General features: G+C 34.8%; 1 protein-coding gene across 1 annotated transcript in view; it reads right to left on the bottom strand.

Moving 5' to 3' along the window:
- Positions 1-24,384, bottom strand: part of LOC149771234 (uncharacterized) — a 129,641-nt gene that overhangs the window by 92,924 nt on the left and 12,333 nt on the right. The window contains exons 4-8 of the mRNA XM_089948683.1: positions 23,783-23,864; positions 17,205-17,465; positions 14,692-15,399; positions 6,259-6,365; positions 1,510-1,764 (exon numbers count right to left, since the gene is read on the bottom strand). Coding sequence (XP_089804809.1) covers positions 1,510-1,764; positions 6,259-6,365; positions 14,692-15,399; positions 17,205-17,465; positions 23,783-23,852 — 1,401 coding nt within the window. The 5' untranslated portion in view covers positions 23,853-23,864. The remainder of the gene's footprint in view (positions 1-1,509; positions 1,765-6,258; positions 6,366-14,691; positions 15,400-17,204; positions 17,466-23,782; positions 23,865-24,384) is intronic.

Here is a 24,384-nt window from a genome sequence, read left to right as displayed (position 1 = left end):
CTTACAAGAAATGATATAGTGTAAAAGTAGACAAATGATGCAACATCACTTCCACAGGCATCATTGATTTTTTTTCCCTGACAAATCATATAAGTTTACCAAAACATTTATTGGAAAAAATAATAACAATGAATCATAGAATCTGACCACACATTTAAAGCAATACAAGATTTAACTATTATTCTAATCAAAAGCAGCATGCCTGAGAACAAAGAAAAATAGCAAGACATATTGATCACTTTAGGAAACACAGAGTTTAGTAAGGATACAAATTTATGATTTCTGTATTAGAATAGAAATATCTATTATAAAATCTGTATTCATGGATGTTAAATTAGTAGGTATTAAGGACTGATCAATGGCATCTACAAATAATAAGTCACCATGAAAATCTGTGATTTCACAGTATCAGAGACATACTTGGCTGACAGACAAACAAACAAAAGAACAAAAGACTGATTATAATGAATGAATACAAACAAAAATATGCAGTAGATTATGTGATGTATATGAATTCAGTAGATTACCTCCAGTCAGCTGTCATTTAAATTGCTTCTGTACCCAACCCAATATTAAAATCGCTTCTATCGCCCACTAACTTAAAGCCAGAAATTATGTTAAAAAAATATACTTCTGTAGGGGGCAGTGTTTCTCGATTAAAACACATCTGACGGTGGATCATAATTTTTTTAAATTGCTTCTGTTGTGGGTTGGTTGAATTTGAAAGTGCCTTCCCCCCGGGGGGTATATGTTTTACTGGAACAGCCCTAGGAATATAAGTTTAGAAAAAATGAGAACTACTACGTATATAAGTATTCTATTCTGTATCAAACATTTAGAGATTAAAAATACGGTCCATCTCACAACGAGCACTATCATATAAACTTTGTACCATTAAAAAAATAGCATGTACTAACAAAAATACTGGTGTAAAGCATATTACTGCATCAACCTTTCCCAACCTTACTTGCTGCCAAAGGTGCCCATATTACAAAGGTATCAACTGAAAGTTGACATTACTAATTTGGAGTCATGGTGGTTCAATTAACTGCATGCAGGAACTCATGACAAAAATGGTTCGGTTTGAATCCTGTGCAGACCCGGTGGTACACTGTCATGAACAAGGCACTTTATTTCTGTTACATCATCACATTTACTCAAATGTGTCGGCAAAACATAATCTTTCATGTCCTGATATGTCTCTGAAAACCCAATGAAGCCAACTTCCATCATTATACATAATTATTTAAAAAAGACTATATAATGCCAATTGCAAGATTGTTTACAGATTTGCAGGAAAACAAACTTTCATTATTAAGGAGATCCACTAACGAGAAAGGTTTTTAAAGAAAAGTACAAAAAGTGCAGGTATGTTTCTATTTTGATACACTGCTAAGCTGGATAACTGATAATTCAGTAATCTAATTTAATGAAAATGATCCCTCACATATGCTGATATTCTAAGAAAGCAATATATACAACATGTTTAGAGCAAGTTAAACAAATTACCTTGACACCATTAGCCTTTAGGCCCATCAGTAATTCTTCCAAAAGAAGCCATCTCGCTGGAATACTTTCTCCCCAATGTTTCTGTTTAGATGCCAGCTCCACAATCTTCCTTTGTAAATCCTTAAGCTTAGGGTCAACAATAGTGTTGTCTATGGAAAAATCCTCATCAGCTAGGTGAAATCTTGCTGGCCTTCCTTTCAGATAGTGAAATCTAAGCTGCCTGAACACATTTTCACATGTCTCCTGTCGGTTGTCCTTGAATTCAAAACAAACTTCTCAGACTTGTACAATTAATAACAACAGCACATATGAATGGTATAGTTTCAGTCACAGACACCAGTTTACTTCATTCCCAATATTTTCAATTTAGAAAGTAAAAAATTCCATGACATTAAATAGTTAGAATTTAAATAGTTAGAATAAGGACAACAAATCTCTCTCTCATCTTAAATCTATGAGTTGTGGTTATGACAGAAATTGAAGATTATTTTTATTACTGGGTCAGTTTACCTGATGAAGAAGTTGCACTCTTTTACATCACAAAAGTTTAACTACCACATGTATGGTTTAAATGCAGCAGTGTTTTCCACATCTTCCATCTCATGCACAATATTAAAATTAAGAAGAATAAAACAACAATGTAAATCTGAGTAACATTTAATGAGAAAAGATGGGACTGAATTCAAACCATTTGATATTTTAACAATAACAGAATCATAAATATATATCAGTGTGAGATAGGCAAATTATTTGTCATATAAACACCATTTTTATTAAAAGAACTTTCAGACATTATAAGATATCTTTGTACGAAATCCCCATGTGAATATGCCTTTCTGTTCAGGTGTTGTCATAACGTGATTTTAAATTGGCTGCTATTGTGGCCATAACTAACATCAGACTTTTGCTATTTTCATTTAGACTTTATCATAAGCCTTCCAGTGATAACCACATGTTCATTTGGAGGACTAGCAATGACAAGATTTTCAAAATGTATGCTGTGGTGGCCATAATGGATGTTAAAATAAACATGATTTATTCTTTTAGGACCAACAGCGAAGAAAAAACATGCTGATATGGCAATCCATGTAGGAGGAGAAACAAAAATAAAACTTTCAAAATGACAGCTGTTATGTTCACATTGGACACCAGATCCATTTTCATTCAGAATCAATAAGACATTGCAAACCTTTTAGCTAAAATCCCATTGTCATGTGTATCTATACTGTGTGCTTAACCTTTTGCTCATGATTGTAAGTTATAAACAGATTTGTTTGTTACATAGGTAATTTATGTCCATGATTGTATGTTTTGCTGGTACACAAAGACTTTTTATAACATTTTAGTTCAAGGCCAGTCTTGTTTACAATTAGATTTTGTCTCTAAGATTCTTTGACCTCCTTTTATATCATAGGTCAAGTGAAAATGTGTTTAAATAGAGAGCTGATAAATAATTAATTCCTGTTTAAAATCAGTGTTGCTGAAATCAGAAATAATTGGAGAGAAATTATTTGTTCAAAATATTTAATGAATTACTAAAGTGCATATTGACTTTTGGATTGTTGCTGGCTTACTTTGGAATTTCCAAACTCATTCAAAGACATTCTGGACTGCATCACTTGTATATTAGGACATTCAAGACCAATGGTATACCAGGGCATTCACAACAACTGGAATTCACTCAGAGCATTCTATATTTCTGAACTTGCAATAGGACATTTAGGATTATTTGAAATTTAATTCACAATACTGTCAGTGTCTTTCTATTTTCCATCTGTATACTAAGGAAATAAATTACTCATTAAAATGTACATAAACTGTTCTTTTCACTTTCATTCTGTTACATATTTTAAGACATAGACTTATAACACTATTCTGAAATGACCACCCCTTAAGGAGATGTAGCGATAACATTTTCAAGATGACACCCATATTGGATTACCAAGCAGCACCATATTCATTTAACAATAGCTACCCATGAATCTCTAAATGTCAGTAGGATTTTCGCAACTGACTCAGCATAGTTTCTTAGTGAAATCCAAAAATGAACAGTCACATGTGGAGTTGGAATCTAGCTTTGTATACAGTACTTGAATAATCTACAACGTCAAGGTGTTTGTTCAGGTTCGCAATGGCAGTTTTGGACAAAACAGCGGAAGATGATTTAGTCATGAGAGGCAAAGTCACTACATATATAATCAACAATTTTATATGGCAGTGTAAGCCCATATCAGTCAAAGTAAATCTGATATTGAAGCACTATCACCTATGTGACCCAATGAGTAACAGGTCCTGTTGCTGAATCCAGGTATGTGGTGCAGGTTTCCCACTTATGGGAGATCATCGACACATGTTAATCTCTCATATAGACACCTTAGACATGCTTCACAGATTTTGTCATAGCTAGTGAATTACAACTGATCAATGAATACCTGACAAGCATTGTTTCTGTGACCATCAAAACTGAGGTCACAACCGAAGACCTCTTCCAGTCTGGCACATGGATAATTTAAGACCTTTATCATTTTTTTATCTATCCCCCAAACTGCTCTTTTTCTGATCCATCCCACATGCAGTTCCAATGGCCTTAAAGGCAGCTGCTTTTCCAACCATTGGAGCTGCAACTTCCAACAGCCCTGAGATTGCCAAAACAGAAATAAAATGTGCATTAACACACATATAGACTATGGTCTGCTTGAACAGCACCAGGTGTTCAAATGAAAAGTAACTGTGTGGAATATAGTGAAAACTCTGGGCAACATGCAGGACTATGTTTATGTTTTGAGCCTGGACCATGCATCCTACCTGCTCCAATCATCCCTAGCCTGAATAATTTATAAAAATGCTACAAATCTAGCCAAAGAATCTATTGGGCATATTTGATTACTGATATAACAATACATTCAAGCTAAATAGTGATACAGTCTTGTCTTTCATATTACAAACAAAATACTGGTCTGATAATTACATTCCTGCAAAAGCCACAGAAGCAAATTCTATAGCACTACTATTTGGGTCCAACTGTGTGGATTCTAATGGCATTATGTAATAGCCCACTGCAATTCTCAAAGTGGGCACATACAAGGCCATGCTTACCTATTATGGCTTCCTATCCTGTAAACTCATGATGCTGACTTCAATACAGACTTATGAAGCCTAAAATCACAGATACACATGTGTGCAAAAATATATCAATGGGGTAAAGGTCATGGAATCCTAAAAGTGTTTAGGGATTGAGAATCTGGTTCAGCCAGCTTAAAGCCCCGTTAATATACTACTCCATTCTACAATGAATTTCATTCTGATTTAGTTCTGACAGTTAAACCTAATCATATTTCAATCTCTTTCCCCAGCACCAGTTGACAGGACAAAGTTAAAATTTGTTATTCCAATTAGCTATTGATGTCTAAAACACAAACAATATAGTTCCTTTCCAATGCCCTTGTCACTTCTTTTCATTTAAAATATTGTCTGTCTTGTCCTTTGATTCTTAACAATTTTACTAACTGAAATGATATTCACAATCATTTAAATCATTCATATGCATTTATTGTATTACAATTAACCATTACTCCCATGCTTTACATTTTATTTTAATAATGTGCCAGTATTCTTAATTTTGTTTAACTTTGATTTTTCTACAGCACTCACTAATTAAGTAATGCTGCCGTAATAGTATTAAATTGTCCATAATGATGTTAAGGTACATAGTACCTTTACAATTTTGTTCCAGCTTTTTATTGTTTAGGCAATTTTCTATAAGTCTTTCAGCAAAGCTACAACATATTAGCCAAATGCAGCCATCAAAACATTTCATGGGATACCAATCCCATCTTTTTGGCATGCATTAAGTGTATGCACATGGAGAGACGTCTTTTCTGGACTTTATGAGCAGATGATGGGTGGGCATTTAGCTGAAAGCTGCCACTCATAAGGAATCAAGAAGAATCAGGTAACCTCAGTTCAAAGAATTTGGCAATCCATTATTCTGGAGTATGGGACTCACATGGAAGATCACTATCATTTCGCTTCAGGCACCATTCAGCAGGTACTAAACAGCAGCTCAAGACACCTGTCAGCAAACACTGTATACTAAGTACGTGGCATCAAGCGCCAAGTACACATCTTCCATCACTGAGCTAAGCAAACTATGATAGGTGATGGGCACGAGGTTCAGGCGTTAATTCATTAATTATATCATAACAAACACATTTCTAAAACTAAGCATATTTCTAGTAGCATGCCACCGATTGTGCTTCGTGTACAGTTTTAGTTGTCATATAGTAATATCCACTGGTTCACTCCCATATTTCTATGAATTAAGATGTCATATAAACAACATGAATCATACACAATTATTGTGTTCAATATGTACATGTTTATCCGCCTCGGATGTGGTAGGTCACTGGTTCGAACCCCAGCCGAGTCATACTAAAGACTTATAAAAAATGGTACAAACAGCTGCCTCGCTTAGCGCTCATCATAAAAAGGTTAGTGTTAGGACTGGTCAGCCTGGTGTCAGGATAATTTCGCTGGGTGTGACATGATGCTGCATGCCTGCAGCATGATGCTTCAGTGCTAGACATCACTATAAACTCACACTGTAGACATCGTAACAATATGACTGAAAAATTGTTAAAAGTTACGTACAAAAATCCAAAATACACACACAGAAATTATAATACGGTGTGATGATGAACACATTCAATCTATAACAATTACACTGTGATGAACTGCATGTAAACTTACCTCCTTAATCTTATCCATGTGTGTTCCCACTAGAATCACAGGAGGACTGGCTGATTCAAGCGATGGTGCACATGAATGTATAGAGTTCAGCCAAAGCTCTGCAAGTTCTGAAAAGAACAGAAAGCTTCAGGTTTGGATACACCATTGAAGAAGATACCACTTGAAAGAGGTTGATTGAAGATGATACCAATTATGCCAATTCAACTGACAACAATAAATTAAAGAAAATACCAATCATGCTTATGGTCACATTTTATTCACTGCAACTTAAAAGAATGCATGCAATGTCTATTACCAATTCCCTCCAGGAAAATTAGGTACTAGTATCATACACAGTAATGGGCAGATATAATTGTAACCCTACAGGAAAATTAGGTACTAGTATCATACACAGTAATGGGCAGATATAATTGTAACCCTACAGGAAAATTAGGTACTAGTATCATACACAGTAATGGGCAGATATAATTGTAACCCTACAGGAAAATTAGGTACTAGTATCATACACAGTAATGGGCAGATATAATTGTAACCCTACAGGAAAATTAGGTACTAGTATCATACACAGTAATGGGCAGATATAATTGTAACCCTACAATCAAGGATCAGGAAAAGTAACCTCATTGCAAAGTTTTCACCATAATTCTTTCAAGGTCAACTCATCCACCACAAAAAAATGAAGTGTAACAATTTAGGATAGCTACTGTTAGCATTCCATTATTATATGTTTATAAGAAATCTCTATTTATTTCAATAATTTGTATTTCCAATAATATTAATGTTGTATATTAACATTTTAGTGGTTTAAGTCATGATCGCATGTCATTCATATTATGTTTGTTGATTTTCATTGCAACCTATGCCACAACCATCCCTTTCACTGTTTTACCATACTTTTAATTTACCCTTTCCTATCTAAATGCAATCTCCCATTTATGTTATTTATTATATGTTACTCCACATGACAGTCTTTTGTTTAACGTAAGGGAATTCATAAGGTCCTGTGAACATGTTTTCTAGCTGTTGGGCAACACTAAGTTGTAAAATATGTTTAAACTGGAGGGACGAAATAGAACTCAACTGAAATTTCTGATGGAATACCATGAAGGAATCTATAGAAAAATGTGACTTATCTCCAACTACTGGACCATGACACCCAGTTCACTGAGATTTAGCACCTCGGACAAGATTATTATTTATTTATTTGTTTATTTATTTATTTTTAAGCTACTAAACATGAGCAGCTGGATTATGGCCGAGGTATTTTATACCCAGCCAGTCCATGGCAAGAGAGTTGAAGCATCTGGAATTTCACCCATTTACCTTTTTTATACATTGTTATTAAATATTTGCACAAATAACAACAAACAATACACAGCATACATACAACTCAAGTTAATTTATTTTTTACTGCATTTTTTATAATGCTAATAGGCTAGATTAAAATAAATTTACAAAGTGGTTATAACAAATTAATAGCAATACACTAGACTTGATCAAGAATAAACGAAATACCTATCACTGATAATGTTTATACAGATTATAGAAAATCCCTATCTTGGACTAACATTATGTGAGAACTTCAAGTAGGAATCGCATTTTATCAAATCAGCTAATAAAGCCAGTACTACATTGGCATTTCTAAAAAGAAAATTCAGAGACAGACCACAGACATGTAGACTAAATGATTATCTAGCAATAGTCAGATCCATGTTAGAGTATGCTTATGTTATCTGGGATCCATAATAAACTAAATATGTTGATAGAATTGAGAAGGTTCAACACCAGGTAGTAAGACTTGTATCTGGTGACTACAAAACCATTGAAGCAAGATGCGTCACAAAAAGGTAACTGACATGGGTCTACCAACACTCCAAGACAGGCATAGTATGATCCATTTGACATACCTCTAAAAGGTAGTCAAGGGATTAGTGCAGGCTCTCACCAAATATATTTTTTTAAAAAACATTAAGACAAAAATGCCAAATTAAAGACAAAACTTTTCCAATTTTGAAACTATATACATTGTTAAAAAACTAGTAAAAATAGCAGTAGATGTTTTGTACTTGAGCTATGTAGAACAGAAAAATTAAGAAATTCTTTCTTCGTAAAAACATGTGTGGACTGGAATCATCTGAGTGGCAGTGTTGAGTGTGGGCAATCAGTGGAGAGCTTAAAGACAGTTTGTATACAATTTTACTAACTTTTTAGTGGCTCTCTCTTACTGTGCAATTTTACGCTATTACTTGCCCTGCACTGTACACATTCAGATTCAGAAATCATAATTAGCATCCCTTTTCATGAAGGCAAGTACAAAAAAATGGATGAATCAATCACAGTGGTAGCAGTGATGTTTGATTCAATAGCAGGATGGAAGTTTATTAAACTATATATATATGTATATATATATATATACATATATATATATTTGCCTCGATAACTCGAGCACAATGGGATCCAAAAACATCGACCACACTATAAGCAAGGGCAGGAGTTACCAATGGTACATGTAAAAAAATGTGATGCCATCCCCACTAGACATCCAGAAAACTGCTCAGGTGAGGCTGAGAACTTGGCTGTTTAATGACTGAATCTTCCTTTTATAATCGCATTTAAAATAACTGTCAATGCACTTTTTCTAAAGATGTTGTTTGTTATTTCTTATAAATTACATTTATTTTCAAGATGCCCAGTATCTGAAAATTCATTCCAACTGGTTTCAACAACCATCATGTGTACACAAAAACATCTCTGTACTACGTTAATGCTTTTTGTTGTTGTTGATTAGCCTGGTTGACTGAGTGGTAAGCACAGTGGAGTCTGATGCAAGGAGGTTAAGAAACTGGAGACCAGACTAACCATTGATATACCACCAATCAAGATTTCTTCTTTAAACAACACATTTATTTTGTGAGACAATCATCTATGTCAAAACTCAGATTTTGCATTGTTAAGCTAGTAAAATATTTATGCTGTGATTTCACTGCAAGTAATAGTGAAACCTCGTATCATCCTTGAGGATATCTCTATGTGCCAATTCTGGAATTCTCAAATACTTGTTTCTCCACAATGGTCCGTGTCTGTGAAATAAAGCTCTTTATTTTTCAAAGTATTTATTTTGCTTCATTGCCTTGCTATCTTTGATCCTATTTATGACTAAGTAGGTTAATTTAATGTAGTCTAATTATATTACATGTACAAAAACATATGAACAGGGTTGCTAGAGCTTAAGCATGTAGGATTTCCATTCCTTTTAACTTTACTTTTGTTCCACCTTTTTAATTTGATACAAAAGATTAAACTAATATGATAATACAAAGGAGTTCATCCTCTAATTCAGTCCAACAATACAACCAACACTTCCACAAATCAGATATCATACACAGCCTGGACTTAATTAAGACCTCAGAGAAACACTCACTAACATAGCTGTGATGGTAGATTCACACATTCATTTTATATTTAAAAACAAGAGGACACATTGCATTTATAATTAAACTTAAGAGGGACTAAAAGACAGAACTAAAACAAATTTCACTTTATAAAAATAATAAAATAGTTTCTTTTTATTCATTAAAGTATTGCCTCCACTAGGCATGACATTTTCATTCAACAAAACTGTGTTGAACATCGTTAGTTACTTTGTGCTAAGAATGTTCTTTGGAAAGCAAATGTAACAAATTATATAATTTCTTATAAAAAGTTGAAAAGTTCATAATGTTGATTAAAATTACCAAGTTATATCTACCATTTTTGACAGTAAAACAAGCAATATATCAAAGTTTCAGTTTTGATCGCGATTTTCTTCAAGCTCAACAAATAGGGATCAATGATTTGGTATTATTTGAAGAAATAAATGGCATCTAAAGCTGAGCAGCATTATAAGTGGGTTCACAAATGATCAGGGAATGAGTAATTGAGTGTGTGTGTGTATATCTGTGTGTGTGTGTGTCTCTCTCTCTCAAAACAGCCAGGACTATAACCAGGCAAGAGTTGTCATTACATCAGCTGTGCATACTTTATGACTATGAGACAGGAAAGTCAAGAGTTTGCACAGACTGAAAGGAAATATTCTTTGTTTTGTTATTTTTCCTTGAAAACACTTTGTGCAGACTGACAGGAAATCTTTTTTCTTCTTAATTTTCCTCGAAAACAATTTGTACAGTCTGACAGGAAATATACTTTCTTTTCTTATTTCTCCGCAAAAACACTATAAAGTCTAGAAAAATATTATTTTTCTTACCACTAACGAACTTGTCCAGATTTCAGTTAATATGCATGTGTGGTATATACTGGCGTATAAACAGGTTCACATATTAGCCGATCCCCCCATAAAACTGAATACGTATAAACACTAGAAAGTGTATGACCGGTGTATAAGCCGGCCAAAAGAGTCAGAGACAACATCACAAGATGAATGTGGTAAGTTCTAAATGCATTTATGAAGGCAAACTTGCCTTAGCATAAATTACCTATATAACTCTCTCTGGGTTGGCATGTACAATGCTACATAGAAATGGTATAAATTTGTTTGAAAAGTCAAGAAATTTATTTAATTTGCTGTTTTCTTAATGTTTTTGCCTAATTCAGATTCATGTATAACTTGATCAGACAATGGCATGACTTGAACATTAGCGGGTTGCAGTAACACTACCTCTCTTTTTTGACTCAATTGTTTATTTATGCGTTATTACATTAGTCTTTTTATATCAGTGCACCAGTAATTATGAGAGCTTTTTGCCTTGAAATTGCAAATGCCACACTCATTAAAATATTATCCCAGTATGACAACAATGAACAGCAATAGGGTTTGATTCAATGCTCGCAATTTGGCTAGTGAGCGTATTTACATAAATGAAGCCACTACATGTACACTGTAGTTTTGAACATGCACTGAATGAGTGTGTGAGTGTGATTTGGAATTTTAACGTAGCTTTAACAATTTTTCAGTCATATCACTATGATGTCTGCAATGTGCCAGTTTATAGTGATGTCTAGTACTGGGGCATCATGCCGCAGACATGTAGCATGATGTCCCACCCAGTCACATTATCCTGACACCAGGCCAACCAGTCCTAACACTATCCTCTTAATGCTGAACGCCAAGTATAGTTGCTGGTCAAAATTCCCTCTTAACCCAAGCCAGTTTCATGGTTATAACGATTAACTGGCCTACAATGATGTCCGAAAACAAAATACAAATCTGCTAATTATAAATAAAGGAGATGCCAAAACATCCAGCTTTCCATTGTGTGGAAAATTATGATTTTGTTCAGTCAAAACACAAAAGTAAAATAGATCAATGATGATCTTAGTTGATCTATATTCAGAATTTTAGCCTCTATTATTATCATACTTTCATGAACACGCAACAGTTATGCTAGTTGTGCTTTGCACAATTGAATTTATGTACATTTCATAAAGATTACCTCAATTTGTAGCATCGCTTATATCATTGAAAAATAGAGTAACTCGTGAGCGCTTGGATCAATGTAAATGAAAAAGCTATTACCAAATAGGTGAAGTGTTATCTGGAAGAATGCAATCGAAAAAATGAATAAAGCAAAATCTGCATCTAATATGTTTGGGAATAAACAATGATTAAAGTGACGCTAGGCATGATTTGCACCGTGTAAGTACTGTACATTACAGCCTGGTCTCCTGGGTAAACTCATACCAGCCCCTTGAATTATGAAGTTTTTTGTTTACCTTTATTTAATTTCATGTCGGAGAAATCAGGAAATATGCACATGCAAAATAATAACAAAAGCAATCATAGTAGTTTATAACAGTTTAGTAAGTCTTCACTGAGAATATATTTTATTCCCATGCATATACATCTTAGGACAAGGAAACTAATTGTATTTTTGTGTCCCAAAATTTACAGCCATTATGGGAGTCAACCAAAAATAATCTTAAAAACTTTCAAGTTTATACCTTGACCTGCAGATAAGCCGACCTCCCTACTTCCAGGCCTTTATTTTTTCCTAAATTATTCATCTTATATGTGAGTATATATGGTAGTTTTCATCACTGGTTGCTTTTTATTATTTTAATTTTAAAGCTTGCCTAAAACTGCTCAATTAAGAAGGTAAAATGCGGTCAGCATTAATAAGCATTTTATTTTTGACACATTAGTGACACATTCTTCAAACAAGGAGAATCACGAAACATTTTCATGGCAGGAACACCTTTTTGGCTTGGTGCAAACAATGAGAACACTATCTGAAGAAAGCTAGGATTTCAGGAAATACACTCTTAATGAAGCATATTCAAAATGAAAAATGTCTATGTTAAGTGCAAATGATTACAATAACTTGCAGTAAGGATTTGGATTCCATATTGTATCCTTCACAGAGAGAGAGGGAGAGATAGGTACTACAAACAGTTAGTAATCATAAATGCCTTGGATCATGTTCACCTATTTTTTATCTGTATTAGGCATAGTATGCAATAGGAAAAATTAACTGAAAAAGAAACAAAAGGTAAAATATTAATTTCAACTTATGCTCAAATTTACTTGCTAATATAAATATACATGATGTACAGTATTTATATACAACAAATGGCTATATCCTGATCAAGAATCAAGTAAGTTTTGAGGTTTTGCATAAATGATTCTGCTTGTAAATCTATTTGTAAATGGTAAAAAAAACACGAATTAATTAATTCTGCAGAAGGGGAACAAAAGGATAAAATGCTGTAGTTCTCACTGTTTAGAACAAAAGGTCAAATTATACCTTTATAAGTAGTTTGAAGCAAAGCCATTATTTATTTTAAACAATTAATCTGAATAATGCAAAGATTGGAAGGGGCCCCAAGTGGCCGAGTGGTCTAAAGCGCTCACCGTTACAGATCACTGCCATCTCACCTCTGTCTGCGTGGGTTTGAGTCTCAGATTTGGCCAATGTGGGTATGTGAGAAAGCCTGCCAGTAGCTTCTCGTGGGTCGGTGGTTCTTTCCGGGGGTTTTCCGGGTTCTTCCTCCACCATTAATACTGGCCGCCATGTATAGCCTATCTTGTGCTGAAAAATGGCGTTAAGCCCTACAACAACAACAACAACAATGCAAAGATTGGAAGGCAATAAAATCAATGCAAATAAATGATATTAGCTCTACTGATCAGTTTAGAAGATTTTTCTATCACTAATTTGTTTTTCACGAGAATGAAACAATGGCACAGCCTATAGTTATACAGTATGATTCACTTGTCAGAGTACATTGTTATTATCAACATAATGGCAAAGAAAAACAAACCTTTAGAAGAGCTGGTGTTGTGCTTTTAGGTTATCAGTTCGTATATGAAATTAACACGTCAATCGTAAGGAAAAGAAGCTGTGTTATGGCTTCTATTGTGCTAGGTTAGGTTTTGTCCAGAAGCGATTATCTTCAAATACTGTACGTGTCAAACTTGTGTTTAGGATGGCTTTGTGCAACCAACTGTATAAATAAATGAAATGCTACTATGATAATTAATGTAAAATAGTACAGTTTAAAGTAAAATAAAGATTTAATAATGCTTTTCTTCGCAAGATTTTTTGCTTTTGCAGCAACCACCAGAAGTATGCATTATCAAGTTTCAATACTATACTGTAATGGTTGGATGTTGGAAGAAATGGTACATTATGATAACGATAGTGTGTGATCATAGTAACCATCAAAAACTGTGTGCTTTTATTTCACTTTAGTCAGATATGAACGTGATTCTGTCATCAATTTATTTGACATAATCTTTTTTACTGCAGGGAGCACACTATCACACACATTCAGATGATCATTAAACAAGTATACTAAGAAAACTACAACAGAAATAACGACATGAATACATCTGTAGACTTCAGTAACATAGAATTTAAAAAATGGATTTATTTAATTAATAGTTTGCATTGCATTTTCATATTATAAAACATTTGATTTGGCATTATGTACATGTATCACACAACCTTCAATAAAACTAGGAAATCTATAATTAGCTGAATGATAAGTTTACAGACAGTACAAAAGAGTAAATTCCTCCCAAATCGATAGCAATTTTGATAGATGATACACCTCACTCACTCTCTCTCTCTGGCATGCTTGCTGGGGTAATAAACAGTAAACCATACCCATAATATCGATACCATGTACAATCCAAGGCAGTCATCATATGTGTTTCCATGACAAAGCATGGTGTACAGAGATATTATCAGCAAGACACTGTAGCAACTCCAGCATCAAAAGCTGAAAGATGGTGGAAGGTTTTTGTTTTAATCCTCTCGACTCTCATTCCACTCCTACTACAAAGCGTGTGCATGGGGTTCCCAAATATCATGTGTGTGTACTGTAACTGTGACATACATACAAACATACTTACATGCATAAGTACTAGCCTATCCATGTTCCATCATTTTCTTATGGTGATAAGCAACATAGCCAGATTTGAACTAAACTTACCATGAACTTGATACTGTCTTTTCCCTTCAATATCAAAGAAGATATCATCATCTGTCACATCATCTGTCAGATGCTGAGTAAAATCTATAACCAATAAGTAAATGGCTCGTTGTGTCAAGAAAGTTTGATGTGTAGTGTAGTAAATGTATTGACCGGCAAAATCCCACATTGCCAATGGTGAATACTCTTCTCTACTTCTTACTAGTTTGTCAGCATTTTCATTTAGAAACTGAAGTATATTCTTCACTGCATCCGTACTGATGTTCATATCAGTATTTCTTAAACTTTGTTCCAGTATTTTCTCCTCTGAAATGTTACTGAAACTTTTCTTTTTATCTCCTGGCAAGATTTTGCTGCTTGCATTTGAACCTTCATCATCCTCATCGCTATTCTGATCCTCTGATGAATTTGATGAAGATGATTTTCCTCTCATTTGATCTGTTCCTAAGCATGGTGTTTGCTTTACATCATCCCTACTTGAATCTTCATCAAATACATCTAATGGCATGGATGAGGACTCTTGGATGCTTATTTGGTCTGTTCCAAAATTTCTTGGTTCCATGTGCTGAATGTCAGATTCCTCTACATCAGGAGCTGTCTTCACCTGATGCATGCCATTGCTGTTTTCCACTTCCTCACTGTCAGGTACCTGGCCTTGATTATTCAGAAGCTTGCAAAAGCGTTGCAGTTTATCGGATTGTTCTCCATCTGGAATACGAAATAGGAGAGTGGATTTTAAGTATTATGAGTGACTCTAATCCACTGCATATACAAAGAAACCAACATAAACTTTCAGAAAGTCATCCAAAGATTTTTCTAGCATTAGTAAAACAATTGGCAAATAATTTTGCTTCCAGTTATATATATATATGGTATTGACAGGTACAGGACCAAGCGTAATTTTGCGCTACCAACTAAAAACTATTGCAGCCATCTAGTTCCTTACCAGTCCATTCCTAATATATATATATAAGCATGACCCGTCTTCACCACCTACAATGAACAGAAAGCAAACAAATATCTTTAGCTCCCATAAGATGGACAGATTAAAATTTAAAAGATGACTGTCATCCAAAAGATTCGTTCATTGTATGCTCATAAGAATCTTAATCAGACATATGTACATATAACAAGGCTGAAGAATCCAGTCACACCAAATACAATCAATCCAAAAGTATTTCAGACCAAATACAATTTTTGGCATAATGGTAAAGGTGGGTGGGTGACAAAATTATCAGTATCTCAACATAATCATGCCTAAGAGATATTTTAATCAAGTATCATTACATCGACTATGAGACAGGGAGGAAAATGTTATATACGTTTGATTGTATAATCCATTATGTAGATCAGCGTTCCTAGAGAAGTTACTGCTCATATGTGCCAGGCTAAACAAAACGTTAATTCAATGACCACTCAATCCAGACGGGGCTGCCATCTCATCAGCAAATGAAGCTATTGAGGACCCCCTTATTAAAATGCTGAGATGCTTAATCTCAGATTTATGTGTTACATCAGGGCTTCATATAATGCCATTCTACATGAGCATTTACCATAGTATATGCCTACCCATTCCTAGAAATACGCTGTAGTACAGGCAGTTTGATCTACCTGCACCAAGTACAGTTTCATTATATGTACTGTGGGTCAGTTATTTTTCTAGGGTGTAATCGTTCAGATTCTGTCAAAAGATGTATCATCTACTTGCATCACAGATTCATTATGCAAGTCTTTGTACAATAATGTGGTGTTAGCAAGTAGTGTGTCATTGTATTCCTCTTCAATGTGATCATTCAGATTCTTTCTTGGGATGTTTTCCTCTTGAATATGAGCAATTAGATTTCTTCAAAGGAGGTTTATTCCACTGCAGGAAGGGTACCTATTTTCATGGTGCTAAGTGTTTCAGAGTCTTTGGAAGATTAAGACTTCATCCTAGGTATATACGTCAATAAGTCGTATTGGCAATTCCGCCTTAAAACTTTGGCAGTTCTGCGTTATCAATTATGTCCTTCAGTCATACTGGCAATTCTGCCTCTTAGATATTACATATGGGAGACCCAAGGAATGTTATTATATAAATATGCATAGTTTAATAATCATGTAATAGTTATTTCATTAAAATATCACATAGACTACTTGTCTATTATTTCTTCTTATGCTATAATGTACGTTATGTATAGTTCATAGTGGTCTAAGTGCTCACCTTTACTGATCACTGCCATCCTATCCCTGTCCATACAAGATCATGTATCGAGTTTAGCCAGTGTGGATATGTGAGAAAGTCTGCCAGTAGCTTTCCATGGGGAAGTGGTTCTTACTGTGATTTTCCAGGGTTCTACCTCCACCAACCTGCTGGAAAATGGCATAAAACCAACAAAAACAACCATCAGTCCATAAAATTGTGCATGAATATTGAATGAATTAGCAGTTTTAGTTCATAGTATACTTGTACATTGTTCCATCTATTTATTATGATATCTAAAGTAAATTACACTGAAAACTTTACACTTTACCTTTATCTAGTTTTACCCATTCACCAGTTGCATGGGAGACTCTGCAGCGATGGATATGCACATCAATTCCTTCAGTACTTTTTCTCTCATCAATGTTTACGTCATCCCCCAAAAGTCGCTTACACAATGTTGTTTTTCCGACTGCAAATTGTCCTACAATCTGGACCCTGATGTTATAAACCTTCTCTGTTTGATCCCTCAGAGCTTCTTTAAACATCTGAATGGATTCTTCATTCATCTGCAGGATTTCAGCTGGAATAACTGTTTCAGACATAAAAACTTGATTGATAACATATACAAGATGCATGCAAATGCACCAGTGGGAACTAGCACATTCAACATTCTGAGGTGTGGATCATTTGCAACCTTTAACACAAACTATTCTCCAGTCTCATAAATATTATTTTGATCTTCTGTTAGCACTGGAATACAATGATCTCCATTTCTTGTTGTATTAATGTTGTATTAATGCAAAAGCAAGTTATATTAATATGTATGATGTCCAGTAGTTATTAAAATCACTTTTATCCTGGATATACTATTAATTCCAACATATGTGTGTCAGTTTGTTTATTATTTATTTTTTATGACCAAAATCAATTCAGGCATGATTTTTTGAGTGGCAAACCTCAGCAATTCAGATGCAACCTTGACTCGTTATTATGCATGCAATTCACTCACTATCATTCATACCTTCACCTCTGTAACATTTTTCAGAAATTTATTTATTTGTTAATTCTTCTCCTTCTGCTAACTCTTGCAGTCTTTCACATTATGTTGTGTTTTTCTCCATCAAAAATAGGAATATTAAACATAAATACATTGTTTTGTATGACTTTTCAATTGTCTTCAATATCTGAAACACCTATGGCTGATTGGTTATCAATTATATCTATCTTTTTTTAAATTAGTATAGTATAAAAGATACTTGAAAAACTTTTTCATCTTCAATTCCCTGCTCTGACTGTTGCAAATCTATGTTGGTATGAAGTGCTCCAAGTAGATACTATATATGCTTTGTTAATATATTTTAGGCCTGGATGAACTCCTACCAGTAAGACAAAGACTTTTTCCCCACTAGAGTAAAATAATCTCCAGTTATTCAAACATTATTTATTGTTCAGAAACTTTCTTATATTTTTTACCATCCTTTCCCACCATTCCAATAACGTTTTATTGTTATAATCTTGTTCTAACCTAATATCATTTTCCAAACCAAACATTCATAAACATCTTAAATTCTTTACTCGCTTCCTTCATCTGCTGTAATTCTTTGTCATTAATCAATTTATAAATACTTTACTTGAAGGTCCTATCTGTTTTATATGGTATATTAGTTTTAAATTGGTGCTGAAGTTGTATCTTTTTTAAATGTTGTTAGTTTAACAAATTACATATTCTACTAACCATATTCTTCTAGTTTTGTTTCCTCACACATTCTATGTTACATCAGTATTACTACCCTTTCTAAAAGACTTCTGCTCTATCTCAGGATCTTTCCCATTTACTGGTCTGTGTGTTGGTTCAAAATAATAATGAATATTTTTAGTCTTATTTTATACCACACAAGAGTTGGTGATTGGTATTATAGGCATTGTCCGTAGTTCTTCAAACAATGCCTTGAAGAATATTCCAGAGTGTATATTATCTAGGGTAAGGTAATTTTAAAATTTGTTAACAAATTGGGTTCAATAAAAGTGCCTAATGTGGACAGGTATAGAACAAAAATGATATATATGCATTTTGTTAGGCTAGAGTGCTGTTTTTCGAAGTAAGAGCAAATTTTAAAATTTCCAAGTAATTTATCTAGTTATTTTCAACAATCAACTGAATGTTAGAACTAGTATTTGTTTTAAAGAACTTGTTTGCATACTCATAGTATACAGTTGACACTTACAAAGAAATCTGAAAAACATGCAATAATTTTTGTGGTGTATCTGGTATGAATATTATGATAAAAAGCAGTTATAATGTTTGAATCACAATGTTTCACACACTAAAATTACATGAAATAAGCTATCATAGCTTATCCTACCTTAAAAAAATAGTATTATTGCTGAAATTGGATGTCAAACCCTCACATACTGCTGTTATGAAAAAGTGTCCCTGTTGGAATTACATCAAAATCTCTTTCTAATTCAAAAGAATCACTTGATGCCATGTTATTCTATATAACAAACACTAGAAAACTGCCAAGGTAGCCTGCATAAAAAGTGAAAGCAAATTTCTCAATTAAAATTAATTTTCTCCTAGAATACATTCCCTGAGCACTTTAAGGTTAAGAATATCAACTCTTCTCTATCCCAAATCCAGCCTTGCCAAAAGACTAAAAATCATCTTTCCTGTCTATCGTATATAGACAATGGGCAATAACTCTTCCCTAGTACCGCCTTGCACCAAGAGGTGGCATTAATTTTCAGCTGAACAGAACATTGTATAATGGGATGCTTGCACTGCAGAGGACAGGAGGATATTAAAGTAATGTGATGGGTAAGTGTTCTAAAAGAAACAAAATTTACTAAAAACAATTGATTTCTTCTTTGAATATGTTCCCTGATCACATTAATATTAACAGAATGAGTAACAGGCAGAAGGAATGTTGAGCATGTAACCTATTCCTTGGGTAACATCGGTGGGAAAAAGGAATCTACTTTGGAAACAATGGGAGTGATTTAAGCCTATTCAAGTCAAAGTTGGGCAACAAGTCAGAGAGGTCTTTGTTATGATCAAGATCCTCCCTGCCATGATGATGGAATGTGTCTATTATCATAGAACAGTAGCCCATATTATTCAGAGCCAACTCTTCAAACAGCCAAAGAAAAAAGTCTGCTACTTGTGTGACAGAGACACTCAAAGGCAAAATATTGTTGAATCTATACCAGTACCTGGAAACATGCTACTTCCCTTGGTATGCCTTTAAAGTGGAGGGCCTTCTAGCTCATGCAGGTCTATCCACAACTGAAGGATTGAATTGTTTCAGCAACAAGGATTTCCAGACAGGAGCCAAGCATGAAGAAGAATAGAGACCAATGGATCGAGGGACAAATCTGTACGGAGAATCTGTCCCTTCCTTGATAGAGAATCACCCAAGACAGAGTATGCCTGGAATGTATCTGACATGGTTGTCAATGTTGCATTGTGCAAACCAATGGTGGAATTCCAGACAAAAAAGCAGTGTTGGAATGATTTGGCCATGCTTGAGGAGGTATGTAACTACCACTGAGTTGCCTGACATGCTGAGCACATCCTTGTTCTGGGGATGGTCGCTCAAAAGTGAAAGGCTTTGATGTTATGACCGGTGTCAGCAGTGTCAAAGCCCAGTAAATTTATATATATATATATATACAGAGTTGGGCACCCAAACAAAGTTATTTGTGTTGGCACACACTCGCATCCAGTATTCAACAGATATTCCTGCTGTGAGCCAATCATGACTACCACTGTGCCTATAATGATACAATCATGCTCATCATGCTAATCCTGTAATTAAGTAGCACTGAAAAGGAGTGCCCCTGAAAGAGCAAGGCTATCAGCAATGGCATACATAGAGGCAACCCAGTAGGATATGATGTGCTGCAGCAATTGACAATCTGAGGAAAAGTAGTCAAGAGGATGATAGGGTGCCTGCCTCTGTAAATCCTCCGTCTTGCCACTGAACATAAGAACTGAATCAAAGAGAGTGGTTTGCAAGGTCAGGACATGATGAGGCCTGAGTGAGTAAAGTGCAAGCACAAGATCACAGTTAGCAGAAGCTGTCAAAGCATTCAATAATGTATGGTGGGCCACTTGGATATTCTAACCACTGACTCCCTGACCTCGTCTGCAAGTCAAAAAATTGCCAGAAATTCCAAGTCCAACAATTGTGATGTGTCCATGATATTACAAACGAAATTCAAAGTAGTGCACAGAATAGCCTTATCCACCATACAGTAAGCAGGTGAAGTCAGATTGACCCCAGCATAGCTCTTGCCTAATGCCCAGAGATCTGTTGAGAACATGTAAGAATGGGTTTTGTACCAGCATAATGCTTAGCTCACTCCCAGAAAACAGACTGGAATTACTAGGATAGCTAATCATGGCAAAAAGTCTCAGAGATTTCCTTGATTTTTCATCACTGCAGAAGAAGACTGAGGAAAGGGTCGACTTCTTCGGGGTCAATATCGAGCAAGGACTTAATCCTGTATGCTGGTGTAGAGGAGAAGGTGGTTAACATTCTGAGTCCAATATCACCTGACAAATTTCCTCTACACCTACCTTCAAGTATATACCCTGTCCACTAAATGGTGGAATCTGAGCATGAACTGTCATCAGAAATATCCACACACTCATTGTGCATTGTGTAGGTCGACCTGGTCATAATCAAGAACTATATCAGGACAACACATACCCGGAGGCATAGATGAGGCATAGCCATCATCTCTAAGACTGTCACAGTACTAACCAAGAGAGTAAGCAGCGAGTAAATGGCTAGCCACATTTGTATGATGTAGAAATTGGATCAAAATTGGCTCGTAGAGGTATTGGACATATATAAGGCATTATAAACCACAGCACTACCAGAGCAGTGGTAATGATAGGCCAATGGACGAATCCATGGCAAAGTTTATGGACCATGGCTTGACTTGGTGAGGCCTAGTAACAGATGGTTGGTCTGTCCAGCTGGTATCCGATATGGCATCAAACTAAGTGCAGCTAGATGGCATGGCTCATTTAGAAACACCATGTGCTAGGATTTACAAGCCTTAAGGCCATGCCTGGTCAGGTGGTGGAGGGACGTGCACAAACTTGGTGGCCTAGAAATGGGTAAAACAAATCAATCCAGAGTGTTGACATTTTCAGTTAAGAAAAGATGATATGGAAAAATAGACCAGAATTAATCAACTCTGTCATTGCTTGCTGTACCAGACAATGCACTTTCAACTTCAGAGACAGCACAGACAGTGAAGGAGAAGTTGCAATGTTCTCCAATGCCCCATTTCAGTAGTAAGAGTTGGTACCATTAGTCATCTTTTCATTGGGAGGAGGAGCCTAATGGCATCCCCAATCAGGCTGGTGAATGACTCTGTATAAGGGTGAATGCACAAGATATCTATACTGCTTTTGCAGTTTCCCTTAGAATTGTTGACTCTGTAGTCGCTGACCAATTAGTGCACATGATGCAGGTAGCCAACAATGTAATTATTAATTTGAAATCACAAGGGAAGAAAAGAAAAGAGAAATTAAGTTATATGTTTTAACGTCAGAGATTCCTGCAACATCAGAGTGCTGAATAAATAGACAGCATGGATGAACGTAAACTACAAACACGGTCTAATACAAAGCAGCAGGGAAGACTATGCAGTCAGAAAATGCAAAAACCCATGTAGGTGAAAAAATTCACCTATACCCCAAATTCAACAAATAATCTATACCACCTGCATAATAAACTGTAATGCATCTGAAATTAACAAACTCCTTAATGAATGGAATGAAAAAACACAACAATCCACTTGGTTTTGTGAGGAAAGTCAAAGATGTTGTCAATTCACTTTGAAAACTTACAATGCCAGTTGTCGGTAGCAAGAGAAGGTAATAGGCGAGAGTTGTTGCACTTTGTAAATATAATATACAATATAGCCAAGGAAGTCATTCTTTTTTCATCTTTGGGAGGGCTGGATGCGGGAGGTAATAGAGCTAATGTTCCTAACATTAATGTGATCTGGGAACATATTCAAAGGAGAAAGATATATTAATGTTACCATATTTTCTGTATGTTTTCATCCTTAACAGAAATAAACTTTCATGAGTATTAAGATCTAGCCTTATGAATGGTAGAGATAAACATATAAATGTCCAGTTCTTGCTTCATCAGTTGCTATTTTGAAGTATGTGTGCTTACTGATTGATAAGGACTCTGCAGCTAAAATTTGTGTGGCTCTTGGTGGTTCATTAACAAAACGGGTCTAGATTATAAAATGAGGTGTTTACTTGTATGCATCCAAATATTCACATGTACTGAAAGTGTAATCAAATTAATAATTTCTTGAGTATTTCAATTCAAGGTAGTTTAGGGATATCTTTGAACACATTCATGCAGTATTAACAAAACCATATTTCACACTTAGTGTCATATTTTCATCTCTATAAAGTATGGGGATCAGATGTGGCTTGATTGGTGCAAACATAAGCCAGAGTATAACAAAAACATCTGAGCTAGATGACAGTCATCAAGGTCTCAGGATCCATCTCTAATGTAACCGTTGTATCTCAATAAACATGGTCACACATGCAACAACTTATTTCTGAACTGCTTACAAAATTGAGTATTATATTGCAAAACATCACAACATTAGATGAGCACATACAACTGCAATCAGCCTAATCACAATAAAAATTAAACCAAAAAAATTTAATCTTAAACCCATTGCATACAGACACATCTGACTTATATGTGCAATCCATAATTTTAAAAAAGCAAAAGGTCTGACCCTATAACCAAGTTTTTGTGATTAAGAAGTGCAAAAAGAAAAAAAAAACTACATTTGGTAGAAGTATAAATATTGTTTTCTACGATTTTCTTTTCAAATGAATAAAGTTACCCTGTGTGCCAGCTTCAGGATCATTATAGCTCTCAACAACTGGGGTTACTTCCATCTCATCAGTTGACATCTGTTTTCCATCCTAGATCAAATGCAGAAGAAAATACTGTTCACTGTATTTTTGTCCTTGACTGCGTTTTTCTGCTTTTTAGTACCAGACAATTTTATCACATCTTTATCTTTATTAATTTGTGCACTATGCAGTGATAATTGTATCGGACATGTTATGTTTATTATTCAAGCATTCCATATTCTAAACCTAAAAATTGCATTAAAGTCATAAATTGTTCTCAAACACTCATATGACAAATGGGATTCAGGACAAAAACAAATGCACTGGTAAATTCTTGCTTGACATATATATAACTAAGGCAATAAGAGAGTGACAAATACAAATAATAAAGGGAAAGATCAATGTATAACATACAACAATTTATAATGCAGCAAATATGACCTTTATTAAGTACAAGAGGTGATCCAATGAAAGTGAACATCATACTTCATTCAGACCTCCAAAATTGGTAGCAATATTACAACATTTTGGACCCTGAAGTTGAAGCTAAAGTCAACTTATATAATACATTTCTTCTTTGTATTAGCCT

The sequence above is a fragment of the Sinohyriopsis cumingii genome, unplaced genomic scaffold, assembly GCF_028554795.1.
Source record: "Sinohyriopsis cumingii isolate HCF-2022 unplaced genomic scaffold, ASM2855479v2 utg002017l, whole genome shotgun sequence".
Classification (NCBI taxonomy): Eukaryota; Metazoa; Mollusca; class Bivalvia; order Unionida; family Unionidae; genus Sinohyriopsis; species Sinohyriopsis cumingii.
Note: the sequence above shows the minus strand (reverse complement) of the source record. Positions and strands in the feature narration are given on the sequence as shown.